We start from the raw sequence: 12,249 nt of genomic DNA, 5'->3' as shown, positions 1-12,249 counted from the left end.
GAGGGTTAGATCCCATGGGCTGGAGGGACACAGAGATACAGATGGTTAGATCCCATGGGCTGGAGGGACACAGAGATACAGAGGGTTAGATCCCATGGGCTGGAGGGACACAGAGATACAGATGGTTAGATCCCATGGGCTGGAGGGACACAGAGATACAGAGGGTTAGATCCCATGGGCTGGAGGGACACAGAGATACAGAGGGTTAGATCCCATGGGCTGGAGGGACACAGAGATACAGAGGGTTAGATCCCATGGGCTGGAGGGACACAGAGATACAGACACTCTGATCCCATGGGCTGGAGGGACACAGAGATACAGACACTCTGATCCCATGGGCTGGAGGGACACAGAGATACAGAGGGTTAGATCCCATGGGCTGGAGGGACACAGAGATACAGACGGTTAGATCCGATGTGCTGGAGGGACACAGAGATACAGACGGTTAGATCCCATGGGCTGGAGGGACACAGAGATACAGACGGTTAGATCCCATGGGCTGGAGGGACACAGGGATACAGACGGTTAGATCCCATGGGCTGGAGGGACACAGAGATACAGACGGTTAGATCCCATGGGCTGGAGGGACACAGAGATACAGAGGGTTAGATCCCATGGGCTGGAGGGACACAGAGATACAGACGGTTAGATCCCATGGGCTGGAGGGACACAAAGATACAGACGGTTAGATCCCATGGGCTGGAGGGAAACAGAGATACAGACGGTTAGATCCCATGGGCTGGAGGGACACAGAGATACAGAGGGTTAGATCCCATGGGCTGGAGGGACACAGAGATACAGAGGGTTAGATCCCATGAGCTGGAGGGACACAGAGATACAGACGGTTAGATCCCATGGGCTGGAGGGACACAGAGATACAGACGGTTAGATCCCATGGGCTGGAGGGACACAGAGATACAGAGGGTTAGATCCCATGGGCTGGAGGGACACAGAGATACAGAGGGTTAGATCCCATGGGCTGGAGGGACACAAAGATACAGACGGTTAGATCCCATGGGCTGGAGGGACACAGAGATACAGAGGGTTAGACCCCATGGGCTGGAGGGACACAGAGATACAGAGGGTTAGATCCCATGGGCTGGAGGGACACAGAGATACAGAGGGTTAGATCCCATGGGCTGGAGGGACACAGAGATACAGAGGGTTAGATCCCATGGGCTGGAGGGACACAGAGATACAGAGGGTTAGATCCCATGGGCTGGAGGGACACAGAGATACAGAGGGTTAGATCCCATGGGCTGGAGGGACACAGAGATACAGACGGTTAGATCCCATGGGCTGGAGGGACACAGAGATACAGACGGTTAGATCCCATGGGCTGGAGGGACACAGAGATACAGACGGTTAGACCCCATGGGCTGGAGGGACACAGAGATACAGACGGTTAGATCCCATGGGCTGGAGGGACACAGAGATACAGACGGTTAGATCCCATGGGCTGGAGGGACACAGAGATACAGACGGTTAGATCCCATGGGCTGGAGGGACACAGAGATACAGACGGTTAGATCCCATGGGCTGGAGGGACACAGAGATACATCATATTTCATCATACGTCATATTCGATATTTTTGTATTTAATTTTCAATAAATTTGCTAAAATTTCTAAATACATGTTTTCACTTTGTCATGATGGGGTATTGTGTATAGATGGGTGAGGGAAAACAAATGTTTAATACATTTTGAATAAAGGCTGTAACACAACAAAATGTGGACTAAGTCAAGGGGTTTGAATACTTCCTGAAAGAACTGTATGTACTTTGACTTAACCTATGTACAGTTGAAGTCGGATATTTACATACATCTTAACCTATGTACAGTTGAAGTCGGAAGTTTACATACATCTTAGTCAAATACATTTCAACTCAGTTTTTCACAGTTTTGTCTGAAGTCAGTTAGGATCCCCACTTTATTTTAAGAATGTGAAATGTCAGAATAATAGTAGAGAGAAAGATTTATTTCAGCCTTTATTTCTTTCATCACATCCCCAGTGGATCAGATGTTTACATACACTCAATTAGTATTTGGTAGCATTGCCTTTAAAATGTTTAACTTGGGTCAAACGTTTCGGGTGGCCTTCCACGAGCTTCCCACAATAAGTTGGGTGAATGTTGGCCCATTCCTCTTGACAGAGCTGGTGTAACTGAGTCAGGTTTGTAGGCCGTCTTGCTCGCACACACTTTTTTAGTTCTACCCACAGATATTCTATAGGATTGAGGTCAGGGCTTTGTGATGGCCACTCCAATACCTTGACTTTGTTGTCCTTAAGCCATTTTGCAACAACTTTGGAAGTATGCTTGGGGTCATTGTCCATTTAGAAGACCCATTTGCGACCAAGCTTTAACTTCCTGACTGATGCCTTGAGATGTTGCTTCAATATATCCACATAATTTTCCTTCCTCATGATGCCATCTATTTTGTGAAGTGCACCAGTCCCTCCTGCAGCAAAGCACCCCCACAACATGATGCTGCCACCCCCGTGCTTTACGGTTGGGATGGTGTTCTTCGGCTTGCAAACCCCCCCCCCCCCCCCTTTTCCTCCAAACATAACGATGGTCATTATGGCCAAACAGTTCTATTTTTGTTTCTTAAGACCAGAGAACATTTCTCCAAAAAGTACAAACTTTGTCCCTATGTGTAAACCGTATTCAGCCTTTTTTTATGGCGGTTTAGGAGCAGTGGCTTCTTCCTTGCTGAGCGGCCTTTCAGGTTCTGTCGATGTAGGAATCGTTTTACTGTGGAGTAAAGTAAGAAGTCACAGTCCTTTCTGAACAGTGACTCCTAATGCTATATGAGGGGTAATGCACTTCACTGAGAAGTCTGCCATCCAGATGCCTACCTCTACAGACCCTGCTTGGCTTTGTAAACAAGCTGTGTCCGTTTCAGCTGAGCTATCATGCCAAAACATTTAGACATTGGTCAGCCTCCATACTCATTTGTGTAGACTACCTAAATAACATTGAATAGTTGAAAGGAACTCCTTTAACTTTTCTTACACAGGCTGTATGTGAAAGTAAATTCAGTGAGGTTGGGTTTATGTAGGCTACATTGACATGTGATTTGCCCAACACCACCATTTCAACGTGAAGCTAGATATACTATCATTCATCCATGGTTGATTGAATCTTTGGAAGCTTATAAGTAGTTATCATTCGCCCTATAAATAGGATGCCAAAGTCATGATATTAATAATACACTTTCCTTTGGATATTGTCTTGTATATTAAGGATGGTTGGTTGATTTCAAATGTAATCTACACGTTTTTAATATGTTGGATTCACGTCTCCATCTCAACCAAAAATCAGAGTTAATGAATAGGACTACATCAAATTAAACCTTATTTAAAGTGCATTTAAAGTTTGATTTGCGCAACATGACCCAACCCTAGCTAACAACAAACATTCCCCCAACTTTAGAGAACGTTCCCTTAAGAGTCTCATGAGGTCATTAACTAAGGTTTTCATATGAATGTTCCCGTGATGTGCATGGAATGTTTTCAAGAGACTCCCTTAATATCAAGTAGAAATTACCCAGAACGTAGTTACCATGTTCTCAGAACCTAATATATTAATGTTCTAGACATGTTTCATTGGAACGTTGCAAGAACATTTGTGTCCAAAGAAAAAATCTTTACACATCACATTACCGAGCCAATCAAGGCCCTGATTGGTGAACCACTGGTCTATTCATAACTCTCTGTCTGTTGGCAAGGTTAGGGATACACACACAGAGTTTTAACATAGTGTTTTAACATAGTGTTTTAACATGGTGTTTTAACATAGTGTTTTAACATGGTGTTTTAACATGGTGTTTTAACATGGTGTTTTAACATGGTGTTTTAACATAGTATTTTTAACACATAGTGTTTTTAACACATAGTGTTTTTAACATAGTATTTTAACACATAGTGTTTTAAACATAGTATTTTAACACATAGTGTTTTTAACTTACATATTTGACATACATGATTGCATTGTGGATGTTCATTTATGAAGTAATTATTATTCAACAGGTCCTCACCTGGGATTTGAACTCCCAACGTTGGTTCACGGTACTCTGATGTCCGTTTCAGGTATTAGTTCATCGGACTATTCTCATCATTGATTTGATTGACTTATTTCATCAATTGAAGGGCTTTCTGTATTGTTGTCTAATGTTGGTGGGGCATGTTAACCTGTTTAATGATACTCCTGAGTCAGTATGATCATGTTAACCTGTTTAATGATACTCCTGAATCAGTATGATCATATTAACCTGTTTTAATGATACTCCTGAATCAGTATGATCATGTTAACCTGTTTAATGATACTCCTGAATCAGTATGATCATGTTAACCTGTTTAATGATACTCCTGAATCAGTATGATCATGTTAACCTGTTTAATGATACTCCTGAATCAGTATGATCATGTTAACCTGTTTTAATGATACTCCTGAATCAGTATGATCATTTTAACCTGTTTAATGATACTCCTGAATCAGTATGATCATGTTAACCTGTTTTAATGATACTCCTGAATCAGTATGATCATTTTAACCTGTTTAATTATACTCCTGAATCAGTATGATCATATTAACCTGTTTTAATGATACTCCTGAATCAGTATGATCATATTAACCTGTTTTAATGATACTCCTGAATCAGTATGATCATATTAACCTGTTTTAATGATACTCCTGAATCAGTATGATCATGTTAACCTGTTTAATGATACTCCTGAATCAGTATGATCATGTTAACCTGTTTAATGATACTCCTGAATCAGTATGATCATGTTAACCTGTTTTAATGATACTCCTGAATCAGTATGATCATTTTAACCTGTTTAATGATACTCCTGAATCAGTATGATCATGTTAACCTGTTTTAATGATACTCCTGAATCAGTATGATCATTTTAACCTGTTTAATTATACTCCTGAATCAGTATGATCATGTTAACCTGTTTTAATGATACTCCTGAATCAGTATGATCATGTTAACCTGTTTTAATGATACTCCTGAATCAGTATGATCATATTAACCTGTTTTAATGATACTCCTGAATCAGTATGATCATGTTAACCTGTTTTAATGATAATCACCATGAGTGTACTTTTAACAGAGCTGAGACTGAATTCAAAGTGCATTCACCCTATTGATTACACCTATCAGGCTGTTTCAGATCTACACAAGTACCTAGAGAGGAGGGTGTAGGGTTTCTTCAGGACAGGGCCTAACTAACATATCCCTTATCAGGACAGTGGTTAGGGTTTCTTCAGGACAGGGCCTAACTATACATGTCCCTTATTGGGACACTGGTTGGAGTGTTTGTCATTGGGTCTGGTGGCCCTTATTGGGACACTGGTTGGAGTGTTTGTCATTGGGTCTGGTGGCTTGAGTTTGAGACCTTCTAGGAGAATACTGTCACATTCTTAGCAATATATCTGATCTAATTCAATAACTCTGTGTTGTCTTCTTGTTATTCATCCTGTTATTCAATCTGTTGTTCTGACCCAGATGGTGGTGGCAGCATCATGTTATGGGTATGCTTGATAAGGATGGGAGGTTTTCAGGATAAAAAATAATCAATGGCACTAAGCATTGGCTAAATCCTAGAGGAAAACCTGGTTCAGTCTGCTTTCCACCAGATACTGGGAGATGAGTTCACATTTCAGCAGGACAATAACCTAAAAAGACAAGGCCAAATCTACACTGGAGTTGCTTACCAAGACAGTGAATTTTTGTATTTTTTATTTCACCTTCATTTAACCAGGTAGGCCAGTTGAGAACAAGTTCTCATTTACAACCGAGACCTGGCCAAGATAAAGCAAAGCAGTGCGATATTTACAACAACACAGAGTTACACATAAACAAACGTACAGTCAATAACACAAAATAAAAGAAAAATAGAAAGATCTTTGTACAGTGTGTGCAAATGTAGAAGAGGCAATAAATAGGCCATAGAGGCGAAAATAATTACAATTTAGCATTAATACTGGAGTGATAGATGTGCAGATGATGATGTGCAAGTAGAGATACTGGGGTGCAAAAGAGCAAGAGGGTAAGTAATAATATGGGGATGAGGTAGTCGGGTGTGCTATTTACAGATGGGCTGTGTACAGGTACAGTGATGTTTGCAGATGTTTGCAATTCGTTCCAGTCATTGGCAGCAGAGAACTGTAAGGAAAGGTGGCCAAAGGAAGTGTTGGCTTTGGGGATGACCAGTGCAATATACCTGCTGGAGCGCGTGCTACGGGTGAGTGTTGCTATGGTGACCAGTGAGCTGAGATAAGGCGGGGCTTTACCTAGCAAAGACTTATAGATGACCTGGAGCCAGTGGGTTCGGCGATGAATACGAAGCGAGGGCCAGCCAACGAGAGCATACAGGTCACAGTGGTGGGTAATATATGGGACTTTGGTGACAAAACGGATGGCACTGTGGTAGACTACATCCAGTTTGCTGATTAGAGTGTTGGAGGCTATTTTGTAAATGACATCGCCGAAGTCAAGGATCAGTAGGATAGTCAGTTTTACGAGGGTATGTTTGGCAGCATGAGCGAAGGATGCTTTGTTGTGAAATAGGAAGCCGATTCTAGACTTCATTTTGGATTGGAGATGCTTAATGTGAGTCTGGAAAGAGAGTTTACAGTCTAAACAGACACCTAGGTATTTGTAATTGTCCACATATTCTAGGTCAGAACCGTCCAGAGTAGTGATGCTAGTCGGGCGGGAGGGTGTGGGCAGCAATCGGTTGAAGAGCATGCACTTAGTTTTACTAGCATTTAAAAGCAGTTGGAGGCCACGGAAGGAGTGTTGTATGGCGTTGAAGCTCGTTTTGAGGTTTGTTAGCAAAGTGTCCAAAGAAGGGCCAGATGTATACAGAATGGTGTCGTCTGCGTAGAGGTGGATCAAGGAATCACCTGCAGCAAGAGCGACATCATTGATATATACAGAGAAAAGAGTCGGCCCGAGAATTGAACCATGTGGCACCCCCATAGAGACTGCCAGAGGTCCGGACAACAGGCCCTACGATTTGACACACTGAACTCTATCTGAGAAGTAGTTGGTGAACCAGGCGAGGCTATTGAGTCTGCCGATTAGAATGCGGTGATTGACAGAGTCGAAAGCCTTGGCCAGGTCGATGAAGACTGCTGCACAGTACTGTCTTTTATCGATGGCGGTTATGATATCGTTTAGGACCTTGAGCATGGCTGAGGTGCACCCATGACCAGCTCGGAAACCAGATTGCATAGTGGAGAAGGTACGGTGGGATTCGAAATGATCGGTGATCTGTTTATTAACTTGGCTTTCGAAGATTTTAGAATTGCAAGGCAGGATGGATATAGGTCTATAACAGTTTGGGTCTAGAGTGTCTACGGCAGCTTTCCAATCTTTGGGAATCTCAGACGATACGAATGAGAGGTTGAATAGGCTAGTAATAGGGGTTGCAAAAATTTCGGCAGATAATTTTAGAAAGAGAGGGTCCAGATTGTCTAGCCCAGTGGATTTGTAGGTTTCCAGATTTTGCAGCTCTTTTAGAACATCAGCTGTTTGGATATGGGTGAAGGAGAAGCGGGTGGGGGGCTTGGGCAAGTTGCTGCAGGGGGTGCAGAGCTGTTGGCCGGGGTTGGGGTAGCCAGGTGGAAAGCATGGCCAGCCGTGGAAAAATGCTTATTGAAATTATCGATTATCGTGGATTTATTGGTGGTGACAGTGTTTCCTATCCTCAGTGCAGTGGGCAGCTGGGAGGAGGTGCTCTTATTCTCCATGGACTTTACAGTGTACCAGAACTTTTTGGAATTAGTGCTACAGGATGCAAATTTATGTTTGAAAAAGCTAGCCTTAGCTTTCCTAACTGACTGAGTAAATTGGTTCCTGACTTCCCTGAAAAGTTGCATATTGCGGGGGCTATTCGATGCTAATGCAGAATGCCACAGGATGTTTTTGTGCTGGTCAAGGGCAGTCAAGTCTGGGGTGAACCAAGGGCTATATCTGTTTTTAGTTCTACATTTTTTTAATGGGGCATGCTTATTTAAGATGGAGAGGAAAGCACTTTTGAAGAGCAACCAGGCATCCTCTACTGACGGGATGAGGTCAATATCCTTCCAGGATACCCGGGCCAGGTCGATTAGAAAGGCCTGCTCGCTTAAGTGTTTTAGGGATCGTTTGACAGTGATGAGGGGTGGTCGTTTGACCGCGGACCCAGTACGCACGCAGGCAATGAGGCAGTGATCGCTGAGATCCTGGTTGAAGACAGCAGAGGTGTATTTAGAGGGCAAGTTGGTCAGGATGATATCTAAAAGGGTGCCCATGGTTACGGATTTAGGGTTGTACCTGGTAGGTTCCTTGATAATTTGTGTGAGATTGAGGGCTTCTAGCTTAGATTGTAGGACGCCCGGGGTGTTAAGCATATCCCAGTTTAGGTCACCTAACAGTGCGAACTCTGAAGATAAATGGGGGGCGATAAATTCACATATGGTGTCCAGGGCACAACTGGGGGCCGTTCCTGAGTTCCTGAGTGGCCGAGTTACAGTTTTGATTTAAATCTACGGCAAGACCTGAAAATGGTTGTCTAGCAACGATCAACAACCAATTTGACAGAGCTTGAAGAATTTTGAAAAGAATAATGGGCAAATTTTGCACAATCCAGGTGTTGAAAGCTCTTAGAGACTCACAGCTGTAATCGCTGCCAATGGTGCGTCTACAAAGTAATGACTTAGGGGTATGAATACTTATGTAAATGATTTCATTTTCAAAACATTTGCATTTCTAAAATCATGTTTTCACTTTGTCATTATGGGTTATTGTGTGTAGATGGGAGAGAAAATATATATATATTTAGAATTCAGTCTGTAACACAGTAAAATGTGGAAATAATTAAAGGGGTATGAACACTTCCTGAAGGCATTTCTTAGAGCCATGTCTCATGCTAACTGAATTAATGAAGGCTAACTCGTTTCGAATAGGCTATCGTAAAGCTGAAAATCAAAGATAAATGGCAGCTGAGTTACCCATCTGAAGCTTTTCTGTGTGGAAATGCTCCCATTATTTTGAGTTAATCGGGGAGAAAGAGAACAACATTTTAGTCAAATGCAAACTCTTCAAAAGGCAGCATTGATCTCTTGGTCCAGAAACACCACAGCTTGTAGCCAAAGTTAAAGAAATGTGTGAAAGAGGAGAATTCTATACACGTTATGGCAATAAACAAAGATGAATAAATCATAATTCTAAGTATTCTAACGAAAGTTCCATATAAACAATCTAAATGGCAATAAATACATTAACATATTGAGAGCAGGGTGCCTCCTCTAGCGGGTCACAAACCAAGGCCACCAACACCCTAACCACTGTCCCGATAAGGGATATGTATAGTTAGGCCCTGTCCTGAAGAAACCCTAACCACTGTCCCGATAAGGGATATGTATAGTTAGGCCCTGTCCTGAAGAAACCCTAACCGCTGTCCTGATAAGGGATATGTATAGTTAGGCCCTGTCCTGAAGAAACCCTAAACACTGTCCTGATAAGGGATATGTATAGTTAGGCCCTGTCCTGAAGAAACCCTAACCACTGTCCCGATAAGGGATATGTATAGTTAGGCCCTGTCCTGAAGAAACCCTAACCACTGTCCCGATAAGGGATATGTATAGTTAGGCCCTGTCCTGAAGAAACCCTAACCACTGTCCCGATAAGGGATATGTATAGTTAGGCCCTGTCCTGAAGAAACCCTAACCACTGTCCTGATAAGGGATATGTATAGTTAGGCCCTGTCCTGAAGAAACCCTACACCCTCCTCTCTAGGTACTTGTGTAGATCTGAAACAGCCTGATAGGTGTAATCAATAGGGTGAATGCACTTTGAATTCAGTCTCAGCTCTGTTAAAAGTACACTCATGGTGATTATCATTAAAACAGGTTAACATGATCATACTGATTCAGGAGTATCATTAAAACATGTTAACATGCCCCACCAACATTAGACAACTATACAGAAAGCCCTTAAATTGATGAAATAAGTAAATCAATGATGAGAGAATAGTCAAATGGACTGCTAACTGACAGACATGGTGGCGATACAGGAATATCTGAAAGAACCAAGAGGTTGTTTTGAGTTCAAATCCCAGGTGTTGGATATTAACTACTGTGTCAATGAACATCCACAATGTAATCAGGTATGTAAAATATGGAAGTTAAAAGCACAGTGTGAGTTTCCCTTACCAACAGACAATGTCTAAATGATAACTCCGCTGACTCGAACACAGATGGGTTACAAAGTTAAACACAGGGTACACAGAAGTACGCATCTGGGTTAGAGCTGGTGTAACATTTTAACTTTACGTCTGTCCCCTCGCCCCGACACGGGCGCGAACCAGGGACCCTCTGCACACATCAACAACGGTCGCCCACGAAGCGTCGTTACCCATCGCTCCACAAAAGCCGCGGCCCTTGCAGAGCAAGGGGCAACACTACTTCTAGGTTTCAGAGCAAGTGACGTAACTGATTGAAACGCTACTAGCGCGTACCCGCTAACTAGCTAGCCATTTCACATCCGTTACACTGGGCGATATGGACAAAAAATCCATATCGCAATAAATTGCCTGAATTGATAGGATAAATAGAATGCTATAGAACACCCTGGGCCACTGCTTCGTCCCTTGAAACTACCAGTGTGATGCTTGTAGCCACTCACTGTCCCATTAACAATCACCCATATTAGCAAACTGATTTCATTTTAAACTTCACATGTCTCTAGTATAGGCTACTTATCATAATGAACAATATCAGCAAAATGCCTGCGATTAGTGGTCGGTTTAGTCTGTGTTGAAAATGTTTTGTTTATCATCCCAGCTCTAATCTGGATGGTACATTTGTTCTCAACGAAGTGCATTACCCCTCACATACCAGTAGGAGTCAAGGTTCAGACAGGAATTGGAGGACTGTGGCTCCACATTTTATTTCAATATACCACTGCCGTTTACTGTGTTTAGGTTCAAGATTGAAACAATCCTTTTTACATTTCTGTGTGAAATTGTCAATGCAATTTCAATGTATTCATAGTCTGATGATTATGTTGAAATTAGATTGACTTAATCTGGTTGTTACATCAATGTATTTAAATTGAAGTTTTGCCCCAATTTCAATGTTTACAACGCTGGTTGAAATGAGATGAAAACAGGTTGATGACTTTTTAAAATCAATGTATTTTTTTTACATTGAATCCACGTCACAATACGTTGACAAAGTACATTGAAACAACGTTGATTCAGACAGTATTCGCCCAGTGGGCGTGTCTGCATGTTCGCTAGTAAAATGCACCCATACCGGGGAAATACCGAGATGATATTTGGATATCTGTAGCATTACCAAACAGCCTCTTTACGACTGGTATGTTGGTTCATTACGAACTGACATACGAGGAATATCGATAGGCTGACTTCACCATCACCAGCTGGATGGGGGTGGAGGGGGGATTCCGTACAGGGAAAAAATCCTGATGTCACTCAATCAACAACTCGTATTGTAGAATAAAACCAATAGATATCTACACGGCATAGGCTGTTGTGCGAGACGAACACAGAGAACCCGTTGGGTTATCATCAGCCCAGAACACAACATCAATAGAAAGTGCCATGATGAAGAGTGAACAGAAAAAGACGCAGCCGCTACGAAGTTTACAGCTTCATCCATCCATCGCCCTTTACCACCACTCTGTACAACCACCGTGACAGGCCGTTTTAACCCGCCTAGCCCGCTCTTCTCCCGGCCAGACCAGACCAGGACCCATCGGGAAACCAAATACTCACAGTTTCACCATGTATGCCCAGGGAGAAGAGGGAATTTTCTGCCAAGATTACATCCGTCGGCATACGACTTCTTCACCCGACCGGCTGAGTGCTGTCAGTGCGCACGCGCATGCTGTAGTAGTAGTAGTAGTAGCGGGAGCATAGCTCGGACGGTGAATGTCACAGATCGATCTCACAGCTCTACAGATGGAGACTGCTGCTGTGCAGTATTTTAGACGGTGAAGCCTGGATCAGAACGGTGCTACAGAGAGAGATGGACTCTCACGGTGGTGGAGGAGGGATTGGGCTAGGGTACTTCTGCTGTCATCTTGAGTCATATACAATATGATGGACATAGGCCTTCCTTCATGAGTTTAGTAGAGGGACAGTCAAGCATAACTCTGTTCAAGCCAGAAACATAGGCTAGGACCCTACATGATCAGAAAGAAACCACAGTGTTCTCAGTA

The 12,249-nt window shown here is 42.9% G+C and overlaps 1 protein-coding gene across 3 annotated transcripts in view; it reads right to left on the bottom strand.

Annotated features, from left to right (window-relative positions):
* rgs20 (regulator of G protein signaling 20) overlaps positions 1–12,249 on the bottom strand; it is an 80,005-nt gene that overhangs the window by 54,505 nt on the left and 13,251 nt on the right. For 2 of the 3 annotated variants that reach the window (XM_071362809.1, XM_071362811.1), the window contains exon 1: positions 11,804–11,892. The exons of the other annotated variant lie outside the window; for it this stretch is intronic. In XM_071362809.1, the coding sequence (XP_071218910.1) occupies positions 11,804–11,866 (63 nt within the window). In that variant the 5' untranslated portion in view covers positions 11,867–11,892. Of the gene's footprint in view, positions 1–11,803; positions 11,893–12,249 lie in introns of those variants that run through there. 3 annotated transcript variants of the gene reach the window in all.

The sequence above is a fragment of the Salvelinus alpinus genome, chromosome 23, assembly GCF_045679555.1.
Source record: "Salvelinus alpinus chromosome 23, SLU_Salpinus.1, whole genome shotgun sequence".
Lineage (NCBI taxonomy): Eukaryota > Metazoa > Chordata > Actinopteri > Salmoniformes > Salmonidae > Salvelinus > Salvelinus alpinus.
The sequence above is the reverse complement of the archived record's forward strand: the minus strand, read 5'-3'. Positions and strand labels throughout refer to the sequence as shown.